Below are 19,293 nucleotides of genomic sequence, written 5' to 3'. Positions count from 1 at the left end.
CTTCTTGGGGCAGGGGGGGAATTGTCCCCATCCCATCAGTGTCCCTGTCCCCATCCCGTCCCTGTCCCCAAACAGGTCCCAGAGTAGGCCGGGGGAGGACAACGGGGCACGGGCATCCTCGGGACACCCCGGTGTCACCAATGTCCAAGTCTGTTTTTGGGGGTCCCACGTCCAGAAGCATCACCCGGAGACATGACATCAATGTCACCGTCACTCGGGGTGGGGACACTGGACGCTGCGGGACACCAGGGTGGCGGCAGCTTTCTGCAGGCGGTCGAGACCACGCAGGAGCCCCATCTTGTGGCGGAGGGAGTGGTCCAGGTTGACGGTGACACCGAGGAAGGCCCGGGCGTCGTGGGCAGTGAAGGGGAAGTCGTAGGCGAGGAAGGTCTGGAAGAGCTCAGGGTCCCCGTCCAGGCTGAGGACATTCTGCAGGAGCTGCCGCAGGGCACTCAGCTCCCTGACATTCTCCTGGAAGATGCTCCAGAGGGACCGTGCACCGAAATCCGGTGCTGGCTGACTCTGCCAAGCATCCTCCAGGCACTGCAGCACCCAGCTCAGCCGGCACGGCCACTGGTCGGCCAGCACCACCCAAGCGGCAGCAGCGCGGGGCGAGGGGGTGCCAGGGGTGCCGGCGCGGTGCAGGAGGAGCCGCAGGGTGATGGGGATGGTGTTGACGATGCGGCGGACGTGGGTGCCGTTGGTGGGAAGGTAACGGGCGAGAGGGTCGGCACCATCATGGAGGCAGTGGAAAGCTTCGTGGATGCAGCGCACGGCTTCGGCATCCACCTCCCGCCGGCTGGGAGCCTCTGGGACACCCTGGCACTTGGCTCGGCGTCGTTCCACGTTGCTGGTGATGATGCGGTACATGAGGTCCTCCCGCGTCTGGACGGCAGCTTCCAGGCACCGCAGGCGGGAGCGGGCGCCCATCTCGGGGATGGAGAAGGGCAATGTCACCGTCCGGTTGAGGTAGAGGTAACCGTTGTCGGCGAGACCCTTCATGCAGCCGGTCTGCTCCAGGCAGGGGACGATGATGCTGGGGTCCACGGCCAGGATGAAGATGAAGGGGGCGTTGGCATCGGAGAGCAAGGTGTTCATGGCGTTGAGGACGCCGGCCACCTTCTCCGGGTAGCAGATGTCCAGGCTGGTGATCTCCAGCACCACGCGGAGCCGTCGGCGCTCAAAGATCTCCATGAAGGCCAAGAAGTCGACCAGCACCTCCACCTCTCTGCGCACCTTGCTCATGAAGCCCAGCTGGCTGGCGAACCTCTCGCTGTTGGTCAACCGCTCGATCTTCTGCTTCTCGCTGACCAGCAGGTTCTTCAGGACGGAGAAAGCTCCCAGCACCAAACCGGAACCGGAGAGCGAGGGTGACGGCGCTGCCCACCACCTTCAAGGCGTGGTGATCCTTGATGCCGGGCACCAAGAGGGCCACCAGCAGGACGCTGAGGCCGACACCCAGGACGAAGAGCATCCCCCACAGCTTGAGGCAGGTGCCCCTCTTGAGGACCCACTCTTTCTGGCTGAAGCCCGAGGCGAAGCGGGGCCGGGTGCCCATGACGTGGTAGACGCTGAGGGGCAGAGCCCCAAAATGGTGGCGGATGCTGTCGCAGAGGGTGGTGACCAAACCGGCCCACAGCTTGTCGCAGCCGGCGTATTGCCAGGCGCTGAAGCGGATGAAGATGAACTCGATGTTCTTCCTCCTCAGGTGGCTCTCGGTGATGACGGGCTTGTAGAAGGCCAGGTACCAGAGGGCCAGCATCAGCCCCCAGCCCTCGGGGCTACGCGGCTTCTGGTGGCTCTGGCGCAGCTCGGCCGCCTCCCGCTGCGCCATCTCCTCCCGCATGAAGCCTGGGGGGAGGATGGGAATGAGGGACCGGGGCGGGGGGGGTGCCCCAAGCCGGGGGGGGGGGGGGGTGGGAGGGGGGTGGTGCACCAGACCCCAAATGGGGGGAGAAATGGGGTGGGGTGGGGTCAGGTGGGATGGAGGTGGGTGCTGGGGCAACGGGGACCCCAAATGTAGGGAGATGTGGGATGGGTGCTCATGCGAGAGGGACTTCGAACCCAGGGAGTAAATGGGGTGGGGTGGGATGGGATGGGATGGGGTGGGGTGGGGTGGGGTGGGATTGGGGGTGGGATGGGATGGGGTGAGGTGGGGTGGGATTGGGGGTGGGATGGGATGGAGTGGGGTGGGATGGGATTGGGGATGGGATGGGATGGGATGGGATGGGATGGGATGGGATGGGGTGGGGTGGGGTGGGGTGGGGTGGGATGGTATTGGGGGTGGGATGGGATGGGATGGGATTGGGGATGGGATGGGGTGGGATGGGATGGGGTGAGGTGGGATGGGATGGGATGGGATGGGATGGGATTGGGGATGGGATGGGATGCAGTGGGATGGGATGGGATTGGGGATGGGATGGGGTGGGATGGAATGGGATGCGGTGGGATGCAGTGGGATGGGATGCAATGGGATGGGATGGGTGCTGGTGCAATGGGGGACCCCAGATCTGTAGAAGAACACAGGGTGGCAGGAGAAGCACCAGGGACCCCAAATGCGGGGTGCAAACGGGACGGCTGCCAGTGCCATGGGGCCCCCCAGCACCTGGCCGGGGCAGGCTGGGAAGCGCAGCAGGGGGGTGTCCCGGGGTGTCCCCGTGTCCCCACACCCACCGGTGACCTTGTCCAGCAGGGAGTAGAGGCGGTGGCCGCAGGGGGCGTAGAAGCCGACGGTGACGGGGGTGGCCGTGTGGCACAGCGTCTTGGAGAGGCAGCGGCAGTAGATGTCATCCTCCGTCAGCGCCTCTGGGGACCGGGAGGGGACACTGGGGGTCACCCTGTGCCCCCCACCACATCTGCAGGCACCGGGGAGCCCCCCCCGCCCCCCTTGGGAATGTGGGTGCTGGTGCCATAGGGACCCCAAATCTGGGGGAACCCCGATTAGCCGAGGTTATAATTAATGCTGGGAATAATTAACAGCAGGGGAAGCAGCGCTGATGGGTGCCGGGAGCCTGGGATGGGATGGGATGGGGTGGGATGGGATGGGGATGGGGATGGGGATGGGGATGGGGATGGGGATGGGGATTGGGATTGGGGTGGGATGGGATGGCATTGGATGGGGATGGGGATGGGGATTGGGATGGGATTGGATGGGGACGGGATGGGATTGGATGGGGATGGGGATGGGGTTGGGATGGGGATGTGGATGGGATAGGGATGGGGATGGGGATGGGGATGGGGATGGGATGGGATGGGGATGGGGATGGGGATGGGGATGGGGATGGGGATGGGGATGGGGATTGGGGTGGGATGGGATGGCATTGGATGGGGATGGGGATGGGGATTGGGATGGGATTGGATGGGGATGGGATGGGATTGGATGGGGATGGGGTTGGGATGGGGATGTGGATGGGATAGGGATGGGGATGGGGATGGGGATGGGGATGGGGATGGGGATGGGGATGGGATGGGATAGGGATGGGGATGGGGATGGGGATGGGGATGGGGATGGGAATGGGGATGGGGATGGGGATGGGATGGGATGGGATGGGATGGGATTGGATGGGGATGGGGTTGGGATGGGGATGTGGATGGGCTTGGATGGAAATGGGGCGGGATGGCCAGGCAAGGCAGGAGAGCCCACCCCCTCCCCTGACCCCTGTACCTTGGTGCTCCCTGGCCTCCACCTCCATGAAGGTGCCGTGGTGGGGGGCGCGAGCGTCCCCCCCCGGGCCCAGGCAGGCCAGCCGCTCCTCGCAGCACCCTGGAGGGCCCACCGGGGCCCCCCCACATGCCGGCGAGCAGGGACCCTGCAGAGGGAGGGACATGTGGCATCCGCTGCACACCCTGGGGACACCCTGCGGACAGGGGCACTTGGGGAGAGGGGGACAGATGGACAGGGGACATGGGGACACCACAGGAACATGGGGACATGGCAACATGAGAACACAGACACATGGGTAGATGGGGATACCATGGGGACACAGCAAATGGGGACACGGAAACACCATGGGGATGTGGGGACATGGGGACACCACAGGGACACAGGGGCAGGGGGACAGAGGCACCTCATGGGTTTGGGGGGGGGGGTTGGGGGAGGGGGTCAGCACCAAAATCCTGCTCTTGAACTGGGTGACCCCGTCTTTGTCCCTGAGGGCCTTGGGGACCCCATGTCCCCTCCCCAGGCACCCCAGTGGGGACGATGGTGGGGACCTGGGTGACAGGGGGTCTGGGAAGGGTGCGAGGACAAACTGGGATGGACTGGAGCGGGGTGAGGGGGACCAACCAGGACAAAATGGCCTGCTGGATACTGGGGCCAGGCTGCAACTGGTGCTGGGGACACTGGGACATAGAATCACAGAATGATAGAATCGTTTAGGTTGGAAAAGCCCTTTAAGATCATCCAGTCCAACCATTAACCTACACTACCAAATCCACACTAAACCAATCAAGGGCAAACCAGACCAAACCATGTCCCCAAGTGCCACCTCTGCCCATTTTTTGAACCCCTCCAGGGATGGGGACTCTACCACCTCTCTGGGCAGCCTGTTCCAATGCTTGACCACCCTTTCCATGAAGAAATTTTTCCTAATATCCAACCTAAACCTCCGCTGGTGCAGCTTGAGCCCATTTCCTCTCATCCTATCGCTAACTCCGTGGGAGAAGAGACCAACACCCACCGACATGAGACAGCCTGGACTGGGAGCGCTGGGGGCCATGGGGCAGGCTGGACTGGGAGCACCAGGGGCCATGTGACAACCTGAACCAGGGACACCTGTGGTCATGGGGCAGCCTGCACTGGGGCAGCTGGGGCCACTGGGACAGCGGGATACTGGTTGCTGTGGGAAAGGCTGGACTAGGGTACATTGGCACAAGCTGGACTGGGAGCACTGGTGGCACTGGGACACCCTGAACTGGGGACTCTGGAAGAGCCTGTCCGAGGGGCACAGGTTCAGGCAGGACTGGGGACACCAGTGACCATGGAACATCCTCTCCTGGGGATACTGGGGACCTGTGCTGAAGAGACTGGGACAGCCCATACTGGGGACACCGGTCACCGTAGCTCAGCCTGTACTGGGGACACCAGTGACCCTAGCCCAGCCTATACTGGGGACACCAGTCACCATAGCTCTGCCTGTACTGGGGACACCAGTGACCCTAGTCCAGCCCATACTGGGGACACTGGTGGCTGGGGCCCCGCACCCTCTCCACCCCCAGCACCCCCCACAGGCGGCCCCAGGACCACCCCCACCCCCCGGGTCCTCATCCTGCCCCGTCCCCGTCCCCGTCCTACCCCAGGCAGTGCCACCGGCTCCATCGCCGCCTGCCTCCGGCCACATCGGTCCCTGGTGCGCGCTCACTGCCGGATTTATACGGGGTTGGGATCCAGCCCTGCCACTGCCCTGCCAAGAAGGAAATAATTAGGTGTGGATCAGGCAGAAATTCCGGCTGCGCCAGCGGGAGCTTCTCCTGAGTCAGGGTGCAGCAATGCCCGGCTGGATCTGGCCCCACAGAGGGATTGGGGTGTGGGTTGGGATGGGGAGGCGGGGATGGGGCCCAATCCTGTTGGGGGTGGGGGGCGGGGGGTGAAGGGGACGGGGGGTTGGGGGAATGTGGGGCGCAGAGGGGATGGGGGGATGTAGGGGTGGGGGGACATGGGGATGCGGTGATGCGGGGACGTGGGGCCGGGGGGGGATGCAGGGGACATTGGGGATGCAGGGGACAGAGGGGATATGGGGGGGTGCAGGGACATGAGGGACATGCAGAGACATGGTGGGGTGCAGGGGACATTGAGGGGACACCGGGGATGCAGGGACACAGCAGGGGCAGGAGCCAGCGGCTGCAGGCAGAGCTGAGGGGACAGCTGCTGCCAGCCTCTGCCCGTGACATCGCCCTGCCATCGCCGTGACACGGCCCTGCCATCGCCCTGCCACCGCTGCTTCCTGTGGCCAGTGGCTCCTGCCCGAGGAACCTGCTGGCCCAGGCACAGAAGGCACCTGCCGGCCACCAGCACCGGCGATGCTGGCCAGCCACCCGCCCTGCCACCAAAAGTGGGGGTTTCCATCCCAAAACCAGCTCAATGCCTCCCCCGTCCAGAAAAGGGTTAATGGGGGTTGGCGAGGGGACTGGGTCTGTCCAGGGGACATGGGGGACACCAGGGACATGGGGGGGCACAGAAGATACTGGGGGGGGCAGGGATGCAGGGACACGGGGCAAGGCAGGGACAAGGGGGACACAGGGGATGGAGGGGACATGGGGGACACGGGGACAGGGGGACACAGGGACAGGGGGACACGGGGACATGGGGACATGGGGGACAAGGATGCAGGGCTTTGGGGGATGCAGGGGACACATGGACATGGAGGGCACAGGGAACTTGGGGGATGTGGGGAGAGGGGGACACAGGGGACATGGAGGATGTGGGGACAGATGGACATGGGGACAAGGGGACACAGGGAGCACAGGGCTGTAACAGGCCGGGCCGCATCCTGCGCGGGGGCTGGTAGCAGCGGTGGCATCTCCTCACGGTGGCCTCGGCCCCCTGGAAAGGGCTGAGCAGCCGCGTGCGTCACCGGGAGGGGGTGGCCAGCGTCCCCCTGTCCCAGCACCGCCCAGGGGCACAGGTCCCCAGTATCCCCAGTAGAGGATGTTCCACGGTCACTGGTGTCCCCAGTCCTGGCTGACCCTGTGCCCCTTGGACAGCACCACCCGGGACCCCCTGGCCCCATGGGGGGGATGTGGGGCGCATGGGTGTGGGGGTCCCGGCAGGTGCCCATGAGGACATGGGGACAAGGGTGCCGGTGCCGCCCTCTGCGCAGGTGCCACCCTGGGGAAATGAAAGTAAGGGTGGGGGAGGACAGAGGTCACTGGGGAGGGGCCGCGCCCACCAGCAGGATCCTGGCCCCGAGGGATCACCAGCACCCAGGCACCCACCGCCCAGGCATCACCGCCCAGGGACCCACCGCGCAGGGACCCTGCACCCAGGGACCCGCTGCCCAGGGACCCCGCACCCAGGGACCCCGCACCCAGGGACCCACCACCCGGGGACCCCACACCCAGGGACCTGCTGCCCAGGGACCCCCTGCCCAGGGACCCCGCACCCCAGGACCCGCTGCCCAGGGACCCCACACCCAGGGACCCCGCACCGAGGGACAACCATGGACCCCCAGCTCCCCATCATCAACCCGGTGAGTGGGGCCCTATGGGGTCTATAGGGCCGGGGCCAGGCAGGGCACATGGGACCAGAGGAGCTATGTGGGGCCAGGGGAGCCATATGGGACCAAGGGGGACCCGATAGGTACAGGGGGGACCCTATGGGTACAGAGGTACCCTATGGGGCCAGGGGGATCCTATGGGGCCGGGGGGGATCCTATGGGGCCAGGGGTATCCTATGGGGCTGGGGTGGGATCCGATGGGGCCAGGGGGGATCCTATGGGGCCAGGGGGGATCCTATGGGGCTGGGGGCACCCTATGGGGCTGGGGGTGGCCGTATGAGGCTGGAGGGGTGATATGGGGCTAAGGGGAAGGGGGCTCTATAGAGTGGGGGGTGCTGTGTGGGGCCGGGGGGCCATAGGGGGCCAGGGGAGCCGTATGGGGTGGGGTGGGGGGGGGGTGCAGCAGTGACGTCTGGGTGTGTGTCCCCCCTCCTGTCCCCCCCCAGAGCGTCCCCTTCCTGGGGTACATTTTCGGGGGGCTGAGTGCGGGGAGGATGGTGATAATCCAGGGACACGTCCGGCCCAACGCGAAAAGGTGGGTGCCCCCCGGTACCCCCGGTGCTCCCGGTGCTCCCCAGTGCCCCCCAGTGCCCCGCGGTGCCCCCCGGTGCTCCCCCCGCCAGCTGCCACCCCCCAAGCTGGCCGGGTGCCACGGGGAAGGGCAAAGGGTGGGTGGGGGCAGGTGGGGGAGGGCACGGGGTGGGGGTGAACTGGAGGGGCTGGGGGTGTCCCCACACTGGGGGGTGGGGGTGTCCCCAGGCTGCGGGGGGGGGGGCAGTCACCAAGCCGGGGGTGCTGGGGTTGTCCCCAAATTGGGGGGGTTGAGGGTGTTGGGAGGCTGGGGGTGCCCCCAAACTGGGGGTGCTGGGGTTGTCCCCAAACTGGGGGGGTGAGGGGCTGGGGGTGTCCCCAAGCCGGAGGGCTGGGGGTGCCCCCTCCTTGTTGGGTGTGGGGGTGCAGGGGGTGCCCCCCCCGGGCTGGGGGGTGTTGGGTGCCCCCCACCCATGGGTGCTGGCCCGGCAGGTTCTCAGTGGCCCTGCTCTGCGTGGGGGGGGACGTGGCCCTGCGGCTGCACCCCCGCTTCTCGCCAGGCACGGTGCTGGGCTGCACCGCGCGCCTGGGCGGGCTCTGGGGGCCCGAGCAGGCCTGCACCCCCCGCGGCCTGCACCCCGGCGGCACCCTCGAGCTCCTCATCAGCGCCCAGGAGCACGGCTACCAGGTGGGACCCCGGGGGTGCTCGGACCCTGCTGGGGGTGCTCAGACCCCGCTGTGGGTGCTCAGAACCTGCTATGGGTGCTCAGACTCCAGCTATGGGTGCACAGTCCCTGCTATGGGTGCTCAGAGCCCACTATGGGTGCTCAGACCCTGCTGTTGGTGCTCAGACCTCACTATGGGTGCACAGTCCCTGCTGTGGGTGCTCAGACTCCAGCTATGGGTGCTCAGAGTCCAGCTATGGGTGCACAGTCCCTGCTATGGGTGCTCAGATGCTGCTGTGGGTGCTCAGACTCCAGCTATGGGTGCTCAGACTCCAGCTATGGGTGCACAGTCCCTGCTGTGGGTGCTCAGATGCTGCTGTGGGTGCTCAGACTCCAGCTATGGGTGCTCAGCCCCCACTGTGGGTGCTCAGACCCCATGGCAGGGGCAGCCATGCTCTGGGGTGTCACCCCATGGTCCCCGCAGGTGGCGGTGAACGGGCAGCACGCGCTGGAGTTCCTGCACCGCCTGCCCCTCTCCAGCGTCCAGGCCCTCGAGGTCACCGGTGACGTCACCCTCACCTGCATCAGCTTCACCGGCCCTGTGAGCACCCCAGCCCCACCCCGGGGGTGGGGTCACCCAGGGCTTGGGGGCCTCAAGGGGTCTGGGGACATCCAGGGGTGAGGGACAGAGGCCTCCCAGGAGACATCTGAGGCAACTGGGGCCATCCAGGGCTTGGGGTCATCCAAGAGGTGGGGCCATCCAAGAGTTGGGGACATCCAAGAGTTGGGGCCATCCAGGGCTTGGGGCCATCCAGGAGTTGGGGCCATCCAAGAGTTGGGGACATCTGTGGGTGGCTGGGTACATCCATGGGGACAAAGACCTCTGGGGGGGTAGGGACCCCAGGAGGTTGGGGACATCCATGGGGGGTTGGGGACATCCAAGGCTTGGTGACATCCATGGGGTGTTGGGAATGTCCGTGGGGGGTTGGAGACATCCATGGGGACAGGGACCCTGGGGGTGGGGTGGGGTGGGGACCACGGGAGGTTGGGGACATCCATGGGGGGTTGGGGACATCTAGGGGGGTCAGCGACATGCCGGGGGGTGGGGTGACAGCCATGGATGACGTCCCCGAGCCACAGTGGCCCCATCCCCAGCTCCATGTCCCTCTGCTCCCCAGCACGCGGCTGCAGGTCTTGGGGTGCTGGCGCTGCCACCCACCACAACCCCTGTGAGTGGGGGGGGTCAGGGTGCCGGGGCGGGGGCACCCGGGGGTGGGGGTGGTGGGGCACGCTGGGGTCAGCCCATGTGTGGTGCTGGGGGGGGCACACGGGGGTCTGTGGGTGTTTGGGTGCACATGGGTACACAGGCGCCCGTGAGCGCCCGTGGGTGGCTGCATGGGTGCACGGGCCCGCAGAGCACCCTGGCTCTCCCAGCAAGCCCATGGTGCTCAGCACCCAGCAGGCTTGGCTGGGGGCACCCATGGGTGACAGGGGTGACTCAGTGGACCCCCCCCCCCAGCACCCACTCTCCTCTCCCCACAGACCCACACGCCGGTGACCATCAGCAGCCCGGTGAGCGTGGGGTGACGGTGGGTGGTGGTGGGTGACAGCGGGTGTGGGGGGTGCCTGAGGCCTGACGGGTGTCCCCGCAGGGGGTCCCGTTCCACATGGTGCTGAGCAAGGGTCCCTTGGGCCTGATCCAGCCCATCACCATCGTGGGCACCGTCCACGCCAACGCCAACAGGTCAGGGGGCTGGGGGTGCTGGGGGGTGAGGGTGCTGCTGGGGGGGCTGGGGGGTGCTGGGGGGGCTCAGGGTGCTGCGGAGGGGAGGTCAGGGTGCTGGGGGGTTAAGGTGCTGCTGCGGAGACTGGGGGACGCTGGGGTGTCAGGGTGCTGCAGAGGGAGGGTCAGTGTGCTGCCTGGGGGTCAGGGTGCTGGGAGGGGTCAGGAGGCTGCTGCGGGGAGGCAGGGTGCTGCAGGGGGGTTCAGGGTGCTGGGGGGTCAGGGTGCTGGGGGGGTCAGGGTTCTGGGGGATTCGGGGTGCCTAGGAGCCCAGGGCTGGTGCTGGGTGCTGGGGGGTGGCCAGGACTGGGTGCTGGGGGGTCCAGGGCTGGGTGCCGGTGCCAGACGGGTGCCCCCGGTCGCAGGTTCCACGCCAACCTGTGCAGCAGCAGCTCAGGGGACGTGGTGCTGCACGTCAACCCCCGCCTGCGCGAGGCCGTGCTGGTGCGCAACACCCAACAGCGCGGGTGCTGGGGCCCCGAGGAGCGGCACACGGAGGGTGCCATGCCCTTCCTGCGCGGGCAGCCCTTCCAGGTGAGCCGCTGCTGCTGGCGCCTGGTTGTGGGTCTGGGCCTGGACGTGGTCCTGGTTGTAGTCCCGGTTCTGGTCTGGGTCTTGGTCTTGGTCCTGGTCCTGGACATGGTCCTGGTCCTGGCCCCAGTCCTCTTCCCAGCCCTGGTCCTGGTCCTGGTCCTGGTCCTGGTCCTGGTCCCAGCCCTGGTCCTGGTCCTGGTCCTGGTCCTGGTCTCAGCCCTGGTCCTGGCCCCAGCCCTAGCCCCAATACTGGTTGAGGTCCCAGTCCCTGTCCTGATCCTGGTCCCACTTCTGGTCCCGATCCTGGTCCTGGTCCCAGCCCTGGTCCTGGGTCATGGCCCTGGCCCAGGGTGGGTGTCCCCACGGTGGGCATCCCCGGGATGGGTGCCCCTGGGATGGGTGTCCCTGGGGTGGGTGTCCCCAGGGGGGGGTCCCTGGGGGTGGGGTTTGAAGGGTGTGGCATGTCCCCAGGGTGGGCGTCCCCAGGGTGGGTGTCCCCAGGGGGTGTCCCCAGGGTGGGTGTCCCCAGGGTGGGTGTCCCCAGGGGGTGTCTCCAGGGTGGGCGTCCCCAGGGTGGGCGTCCCCGGGTTGTCCCCAGGGTTGGTGGGTCCCTGTCCCCCGCGCTGACACCGGGGCCACCCAGCTGGAGATCCAGCCACTGAGCCACGCCTTCGCCCTGTGGGTGAACGGGCGCCACATCTGCGACTACGCCCACCGGGTGCCCCCTGCCACCATCGACCGGCTGGAGGTGGCCGGGGACGTCACCCTCGCCTGCGTCAAGTGCTGAGTCAGCCCCGGGGACACGCGCCAGTGCCATCCACCACCTGCCAGCGCCATTGGCCACCAGCCACCTGCCATCGGCCACCGGCCACCTGCCATCGGCACTGGGCTCGGGGACAGGGATGAGGGTGGGGATGGGGACAAGGATGGGGTGGGGACAATGGTGGGGCCAGGGCCAGGGATGTCTCTGGGCAAGGGCCACCCCAGGCCTGTCCCCCTGGGTCCCCGCTGTCCCCATTAAAGCAGTGGCCAGTGCTTGCCATGGACCCGTGGCCCTGGGGCAGGAGGGGGACATTGGGGCCTCCGGCAGCACACGGGGGGTCCTGGGGGTTGGGGACACCAGGGACCCCCAGTGCTCCTGTCAACCCACTCCCCTCCCAGTGCCCCCAGTGCCCCCATCACCCAAGTGCCCCCAGTCCCTCCCAGTGTCCCCATCACCCCAGTCCCCCCTAGTGCCCCCGGTGTCCCCATCACCCCAGTGCCTCCAGTCCCCTCCCAGTGCCCCCATCACCCCAGTGCCCCCAGCGCCCCCAGTGCCTCCATCACCCCAGTGCCCCCAGTCCCCTCCCAGTCCCCCCCCAGTGCCCCCGGTGTCCCCATCACCCCAGTGCCCCCCAGTGTCCCCATCACCCCAGTGCCCCCAGTCCCCTCCCAGTCCCCCCCAGTGCCCCCAGTGCCCCCGGTGTCCCCATCACCCCAGTGCCCCCATCACCCCAGTGCCCCCAGTCCCTTCCCAGTCCCCCCCAGTGCCCCCGGTGCCCGCGGTGCCCCTCGCCGCAGCGTTCCCCCTCTCACCGCCAGGGGGCGGAGCGCACCCCCCCCGCCCCGCGCATGCGCACTCCGCCGGCGGCGCCCGGCCCGCCATGCCGTGTGAGGGCACTTCCGGGTAGCGGCCGCCCGTGAACACGTGACGCGGCGCTCGTGCGGGCCGCCCGTCATGTGACCCGCGGCGGCGTTGGGCAGGAGGTGAGAGATCCCCGGGGGGCCGGGGGGTCCCCGGGAGGGGGTGGGGGGCCCCGTGGGGCTGGGGGGCGCCCTTGGGGAAATGGGGATCCCCGTGGGGCTGCGGGGGGGCCCTGGGGATCCCCGTGGGGCTGGGGGGTCGCGGGGGGGGGGGTCTGAGCACGGCGGGAGGGAGGGGCAGATACCCCGCAGGACCCCCGGGCCAAGCCCGCAGCCCCCCGCCCCCGTTTAGGGCCACAGGGGGTGCTGCCGCTGACCCCCCCCGCCCCCAGGCCATGGCCGCCCCCCGCCCCCCCAGGGTGGTGCCGGGCGAAGCCTCCGAGAGCGACTCGGAGCCGGAGGTGCCGGGGGGGGCGGCCGGGGGGACCCCCGCGGCCGGGCTGAAGGTGCCGGGCGAAGCCTCCGAGACCGAGGAGGAGGAGGAGGAGGAGGAGGAGAGACCGAAGACCCCCCCGGTGCCGACGGAGGAGCCAGCGACGGTTTGGGGGGGCGGCCGGGAACCCCCCTCGCTGCTGCAGCAGCGGCTGCGGGAGGGCTCGGGGCGGCTGCGGGGGGCGGTGGGCAGCGCCCTACGGCAGAGCTACGGCAGCGCCGCGCGGCACCTGGGGGGTCTGGGGGGGGCCCTGGGCCGGGCGCAGGCGGCCGCCGCCACCGCTGCCCACTGCCTGCGCCTGGCTCGCCGCGACCTGCACGCCGTGGCCGCCACCATCGACATCGTCACCGCCTGCCGCCTCCTGCCCGACATCCGCGGGCCCTTGCCGGCGCACTGAGCGAGTGGTGGCGGCCGCCGGTAAGCGACGGCAGCAGCGTGGTTGCAGCACCCCGAGCTGGCCCCGAAGACCGACCTCCACACCACCCTGGCATCATCACCAGCATCGCCACAGTGGCATCAAACAGTGGTTTCGGCGCAGAGACCGCGCGCCAGCCCCCCAGGACTTCTGTGCTCTGGTGACGTCATAGCCGGCTGCTGCCATCGCCGAACTGTGGCCCCAGGCTGGCTCCAGCCACCGTTGTCCCCAAATGCCACCATTTTGCGTGATGTGGGACGGAATAAAGCCCTGACGGTGGCACGTGTGGGTCCCCAGCCTGGCCACATGCTTCTGCAGCGCCTGCAGCCGGGCGTCGATCTCGGCCAGCTCAGCCGAGGGCTCCTCGGAGTGGTTCTCGGGGGGGGGCAGGGGAAAATGGGATAAAAAAGGCCTGAGTTGGGGTCGGGGGGCACCCCGAAAATGCAAGGTGGGGGGGCTCACCTTTCCTGGGGCGCTTGGCGGCAGCGCTGCCCGCCGGCGGCTTGTGGCCGGCAGCCAGGCAAGGGGCCTGGGAGTGGAGGGAGGGGGTGGTCCCGGTGCATCCCCTGCTGCGGTCACCCCACTTTGGGGGTGCAGGGGGACCCCCAAACAGAGAGGGGGGCACTGGGGGGGTCCCAGGCTTCTGGGCGGCCGCTCACCGTGCTGGGGCCATTGCAGGACGAGGCGCTCAGGGGTCTCTGGGTGCGGGTGGCCCTCCTGCCCCTGCCCGGGGCAGGGAGCGGGTTAAGGGGTGCCTGGGGGGGCTCAGGATGTCAGTGTGCTGGGGGGTCCAGGGCTGGGTGCCGGTGCCAGACAGGTGCCCCCGGTCGCAGGTTCCACGCCAACCTGTGCAGCAGCAGCTCAGGGGACGTGGTGCTGCACGTCAACCCCCGCCTGCGCGAGGCCGTGCTGGTGCGCAACACCCAACAGCGCGGGTGCTGGGGCCCCGAGGAGCGGCACACGGAGGGTGCCATGCCCTTCCTGCGCGGGCAGCCCTTCCAGGTGAGCCGCTGCTGCTGGCGCCTGGTTGTGGGTCTGGGCCTGGTCTGGGCCCCAGCTCCTGGCCCCGAGCAGCGGCACAGCCCCAGTGCCTCGAAGGAGCGGCCGCTGCCCGAGCATCCCCCCCCAATTTGGGCAGTCGCACGCACCCCACCCGAGACTTGGAACTGCTTGGAGCAGAGCCCCTTTGCAGCGGCAGCTCCGCCGAGCTGCCAGGTGCCCCTTTCCGCTCCCCACGCGCTCTCGGGCACGTTCTGTCCCCTCAGGCTCGACCCTCGGTGTCCCTGAGGCAGCGCCTTTGATGTGATGCACGCCAGGATTTTTTTTCCATGGTACAGCGGGAAACGACAGCGCGGGCTGGGTGCCTCCAGAGCGGGACCCTGAACAAAGACATCCCCGGGTGATTACACCCTCGCCATTTAGGTTCCCCTCCCCTCATGCGACAGTTCGGTCCCATAGCAATATTTGGGTCTGGGGTCTCCTTGGCCTTTATTGGATCCTTTGCCTCTGGGTGGGATGGGACATTCCTTCTCTTGTCTGAGCAGGTACAGCTGCTGCTAAGCCTGCGGCCACCTTCGCTTTCTGCTTTGCCCTGGTTTTGGGGAGCTCAGCGCCGGCAGCGTGCCTGGCTGATGCTGCCCAAGGCTCTGCCGGGCCTTGCCCCCGAGGCTGTGCATGAGCCGCTGCTCGAGCCGGGCTCTGCCTTCCGCAACAGGCGCCGAGCCCTTCCTGCGCAGGCACGGCCCTCCCGGGCCGGCCACCTGCGTGTGGATGTGGCCTTGTTCTGGATGTGGTCCTGGACATGGTCCCAGTCCTGATTCCAGCCCTGGTCCCGGTCCTGCTCCTGGTTCTGGTCCTGCACATGGTCCTGGTCCTGATTCCAGCCCTCGTCCTGGCCCTGGCCACAGTCATCACATTGGTCCTGGTCCTGATCCCGGTCCCAGTCCTGGTTCCAGCCATGGGTCATGGCCCTGCTCCGGGGGCGGAGGGGGTGTCCCCAGGGGTGGTGCCCCCCGGGTGTCCCTGGGTTTGGGGGCTCCCAGGTGGCCCTTTGAGCTCAGCGCTGGGCCAGGCGACAGGACTGGGGTCGCCCGGGCCATGTCCTGCGTCCCCCACGGCCCCAGCGATGTCCCTGGTGCCCCCCCCCGGCGTGTCCCCAGCCACAGGACACTGGGGGGGGGGGGGACAGCGACAATGGGGGGGCCACAGGCCCCCCCCCGCAAGGAGCAGGACCCGCCCTGGGGCCACACAAGGGTTTATGGGGGGGGGGGGGGGAACACTCGCCCCCATCCCAGCGCTATCACCCCCTGGGGACACAGGGAGGGGTGGGGGTCCCCTGGGGGGGGGGGGGGTGTCACGTGCGGGTCTCCAGCCTGGCCATGTACTCCTGCAGCGCCTGCAGCCGGGCGTCGATCTCGGCCAGCTCAGCCGAGGGCTCCTCGGAGCGGTTCTCTGGGGGGGGCAGGCAGGGGAAAATGGGATAAAAAAGGCCTGAGTTGGGGTCGGGGGGCACCCCGAAAATGCAAGGTGGGGGGGCTCACCTTTCCCGGGGCACTTGGCGGCAGCGCTGCCCGCCGGCGGCTTGTGGCCGGCAGCCAGGCGAGGGGCCTGGGGGTGGAGGGAGGGGGTGGTCCCTGTGCATCCCCTGCTGCGGTCACCCCGCTTTGGGGGTGCAGGGGGACCCCCAAAAAGAGAGGGGGGCGCTGGGGGGGGGTCCCAGGCTTCTGGGCAGCCACTCACTGTGCTGGGGCCATTGCAGGACGAGGCGCTCAGGGGTCTCCGGGTGCGGGTGGCCCTCCTGCCCCTGCCCGGGGCAGGGAGCGGGTTAAGGGGTGCCCGGGGGAGGGCTTGGGGTGCCCGGGGGGGACCCAGCTGTCCTGCCCCCCACCCTGGCCCCCCTGGCGGTTACCTGGGGGGTGGGGGCTCAGAGCGTTCATCGGTTTCACTGCCAGAGCTCAGCGCCAAGCGTCGGCTCCGGAAAGTTTCAGCTGTGGAGGGGGGAGAAATGGGGTGGGGGGAGCTCGGGGAAGGAGCCCCAGCACCCAGCAGGTGCCCCCCACCCCTCCCCGGTGCCCCCCACTCACCCGAGGAGCTGCGCCCATGGCTCCTCGCCGGGCTAGCACTGCCGAAAGCCGCCCTGTGCCGCTGACTGCACCCAAGGGAGACAGTGATGAGGGGTGGGGGGGCGGGGGGGCCACTCCGAGTGCCAGGGGAGGGAGGGGACGGTGACAGTGACAACCCTGGCGTCACCACTTACTTTTTGAGCTCGGCCTCCTTCTGCCGGCGCTGCCGGGCCCTGACAAAGGCGGTGGGGTCGAAGCGCGGCGGGCGGGGGCCTGCCGGGGCGGGGTGGGGGGGTGAGGGTGGGAAGGGGAAAACTGCGCGTGTTCCCCCCCCGCCATGCGCGTGTCCCCAAATGTCCCCAACCTGCAGGCGAAGGGGACCGCAGCGGGGGGCGGCCCTGGCTGCCACCGCGGCTCTCCCGGGATGCCGAGCGTGACGATGGCGGCTGGGCACCGGCCGGGGAGCGTCGCTCCTGGGGGCAGGGGGCCGAGCCGGCGGGCATCCGGCGGCTGTGAGGGGACCAGCACCATGAGGGGGGTCGGGGGGACGCCCCACGCTCCTGGGGGGGCTCCCCGGGACCCCCAACCCCAGCCTCACCCCCTCTTGCAGGACGCCAGCTCCGCCATCAGGCTCTTCACCCGCAGCTGCAAACTCCGCTCTGCCGCGTGCGCCTCCGCCAGCTGCGAGGCGGGGACAGTTCACTGTGCCGCCAGCAGCCCCCCAACCACCGGCAGCCCCCCAACCGCCACCGGCAGCCCACCTCAGCGGCCAGCTGCCGGCGCTCACGCTGGTGCCGGTTTTTCTCCCGCAGCAGCTCATCCTCCAGCCGCCGCGCCACTCGCCGCAGCGCCGTTGTCGCCTCCGCCGTCGTCCCGCCACCTGGCTCTCGCCGCAGCGCCCGCAGCGCCGCCTCCGCCGCCCCCTTCTCCTCCAGCGCCCGTTGCAGCCTGGCGGGAGGTGACAGGGGGGATGGTTTGGGGGGGGTCCGGCTCTGACAGCGAGGCGGGGGTCCCCTGAAGCCTTCCCGGTGACACCGGTGCCACTCACTCGTCCCGCAGGTGCCGGATCTCGGCGTCTCGGTGATCCTCCCCACGCCGGGCCCGGAGTTGCGCCAGCTCCTCCCTCAGCTCCCGCACCAGTCTGCGCAGCGCGGCAGGATCTGGCCTCCCCGCATAGGGCAGCGGCAGCGGGTAGTGGATCCTGGGGGGTGGGGCAGGACACAAAGGGGGGTGACGGTGGTGTCCCCTTGACCGCGTCCCCCCGCCCGCTGTCCCCGTGTCACCTGTCGAACTCAACGGAGTAGACGAGGATGAGGTAGCGCTTGGCGCTGAGGGGGGAAGCGGCGGAAGGTGGGGGACGGGCAATCGCCCCCACTTTCTGGCTGCGCAGGGTCTCCAGGTCGGCGTAGCTGAGGAGCTCCAGACTGACGGACTCGCTGCTCTGTGAAGGGGAAAAACGGGGGGGGAGGGGGACTCGGTGGGAACCCCCCCCCGTCCCAAAACGCCACTGGGGGAAGGGGGGAGCAGCGGCCGGCTTCACCTGTGTCAGCGCCGACTCCAGCATGCTGCAGAAAACGCCAAACTGCTTGAAATTCCCTGTTTTGTGGGTCAGGTCCTCGATGACTGCCAGAAAGACGTGGGGGTGGGGGGCTTGGGTCAGTCAGCGTTCGGGGGTGGTCCCCTCAGCCCCCTCCCCCCGGGGGGGACTCACAGGCAGCGTCGAACTCCCCCCTCCACTGGTCAGCGGTGAGGGGGGCCTCCACCTCCACCTCCAGCGCCGCGCGGGCGAGGGTCAGCCGGACAGTGTGCGCCCCGTGCCGGAAGGCGTAGTCGGCCTGCAGGTACCGCGGCTCCCCCATGGCGCTGGGGGGGGATTTGAGGGGGTGGGGGCACCCTTGGGTGGCAGGGGGGCACCCCCAGGAGATGGGGAGGGGGGGCACCCCTGTGAAAGGGGACCCAGGTCCAAGCAGCTCGGGGCAGGGGGGTCAGGGTGGATTCTGGGGTGCGTGGGGGGAGTGGAACTGCTGGGCGTGCGGGGGCGCAGATTTTGGGTGGGACAGCGATGGGGGGAGCAGGAGGGGAGGCCAAGGCACTGGGGGGGGGTCAACCGGAGGGGACCCCAGGGCACTGGGGGAGCTGCTTAGGGGAGCCCAGGGCTTTCGGGGGGGCTGCCTGGGGGAGCGGGGGGAGCCCAGGGCTTTGGGGGGGGCTGTTCTGAGGGGCACCGGGAGGGCCCGGGGGCTGTTCCGGGGGGACCGGGGGGGCCCGGGCCCGCGGGGGCTGTTTAGGCGGCAGATACCGGGGGAAGCCCGGCCTGGGGGGGCTGCCGGCGGCCGGAGAGCCCCCCCGGACGGTCAGCGGGCCGGGGGAGGGCCGCGGCCCCGGGGACAGCCCGAGGGACCCCGGCCCGGTCACTCACCGCCCGCCGCGCTGCTCCGCCGCCTCAGCCGGAGCCCCGCCCCCCGCAGCCCTGCCCCCGCCCCATTGGCCGGCCACGCCTCGCCCCGTCGTCTCATTGGCTTCTGCCGCCGCCTGTCAGCTCCCGCCCCGCCTCCCTCCGGGCGGCCGTTAGCCGCTTCGCGCACCCCCTGCTGCCCTCCAGCCTCCCGCTCCTATTGGCTGTCAGGAGGAGCCCGCCTCCCGCCGAGCCATTGGTTGCTGCGGCTGTCAATCATTACGCCGAGACACCAGGGGGCGACCCGCGCCTGTGGCGCCCCCTGCTGGGAAGGAGCCGCGAGTTCGACCTCAGCGCTGGGGAGGCCCCGCCCCTTTCCATTCATAACGGCGTGCCCCCGCCCCTTTCCATTGATAACTGCAGCGCCCCGCCCCTTTCCATTGGTAACTGCAGCGCCCCGCCCCATGCACGCCTGCGGGGGCACGGAAGGGGAGAACACGGGGGGACGACACAGAACAGGGGGGACCCCTGGGGCGGGGGGAGGGGCATAGGCGAGGAGGGGGCGACGGAACCTCCGA

General features: G+C 69.1%; 4 protein-coding genes across 4 annotated transcripts; 2 read left to right on the top strand and 2 right to left on the bottom strand.

Moving 5' to 3' along the window:
- Window positions 1–210: 210 nt before the first annotated feature.
- Window positions 211–5,317, bottom strand: NKPD1 (NTPase KAP family P-loop domain containing 1). Its single transcript, XM_075725406.1, is given in 5 exon segments — window positions 211–1,368; window positions 1,370–1,851; window positions 2,674–2,805; window positions 3,665–3,809; window positions 5,294–5,317. Coding segments are annotated over 5 exon segments (1,941 nt in total).
- Window positions 5,318–7,157: 1,840 nt separating this feature from the next.
- On the top strand, window positions 7,158–11,514 carry LOC142596322 (galectin-9C-like). The gene is given in 8 exon segments (XM_075725405.1): window positions 7,158–7,191; window positions 7,618–7,658; window positions 7,661–7,749; window positions 8,238–8,433; window positions 8,895–9,011; window positions 10,063–10,154; window positions 10,559–10,727; window positions 11,326–11,514. Coding segments are annotated over 8 exon segments (927 nt in total).
- Window positions 11,515–12,460: 946 nt separating this feature from the next.
- BLOC1S3 (biogenesis of lysosomal organelles complex 1 subunit 3) lies at window positions 12,461–13,240 on the top strand. The gene is made up of 2 exons (XM_075725404.1): window positions 12,461–12,473; window positions 12,743–13,240. Exon 2 carries the CDS (start codon window positions 12,746–12,748, stop codon window positions 13,238–13,240), a length of 495 nt encoding a protein of 164 aa, XP_075581519.1. The 5' UTR covers window positions 12,461–12,473; window positions 12,743–12,745.
- A 2,371-nt stretch (window positions 13,241–15,611) lies between these two features.
- CCDC61 (coiled-coil domain containing 61) lies at window positions 15,612–18,179 on the bottom strand. Its single transcript, XM_075725403.1, has 14 exons — window positions 18,032–18,179; window positions 17,861–17,943; window positions 17,604–17,761; window positions 17,369–17,521; window positions 17,229–17,268; window positions 17,082–17,123; window positions 16,919–17,001; window positions 16,685–16,830; window positions 16,515–16,593; window positions 16,342–16,406; window positions 16,167–16,245; window positions 15,998–16,061; window positions 15,799–15,865; window positions 15,612–15,709 (listed from the first exon to the last, which is right to left on the bottom strand). The coding sequence occupies exons 1-14, from the start codon at window positions 18,177–18,179 to the stop codon at window positions 15,612–15,614; spliced, it is 1,305 nt and encodes a 434-aa protein (XP_075581518.1).
- Window positions 18,180–19,293: the final 1,114 nt, after the last annotated feature.

Source organism: Pelecanus crispus, chromosome 30 (genome assembly GCF_030463565.1).
Source record: "Pelecanus crispus isolate bPelCri1 chromosome 30, bPelCri1.pri, whole genome shotgun sequence".
Lineage (NCBI taxonomy): Eukaryota > Metazoa > Chordata > Aves > Pelecaniformes > Pelecanidae > Pelecanus > Pelecanus crispus.
The sequence above is the reverse complement of the archived record's forward strand: the minus strand, read 5'-3'. Positions and strand labels throughout refer to the sequence as shown.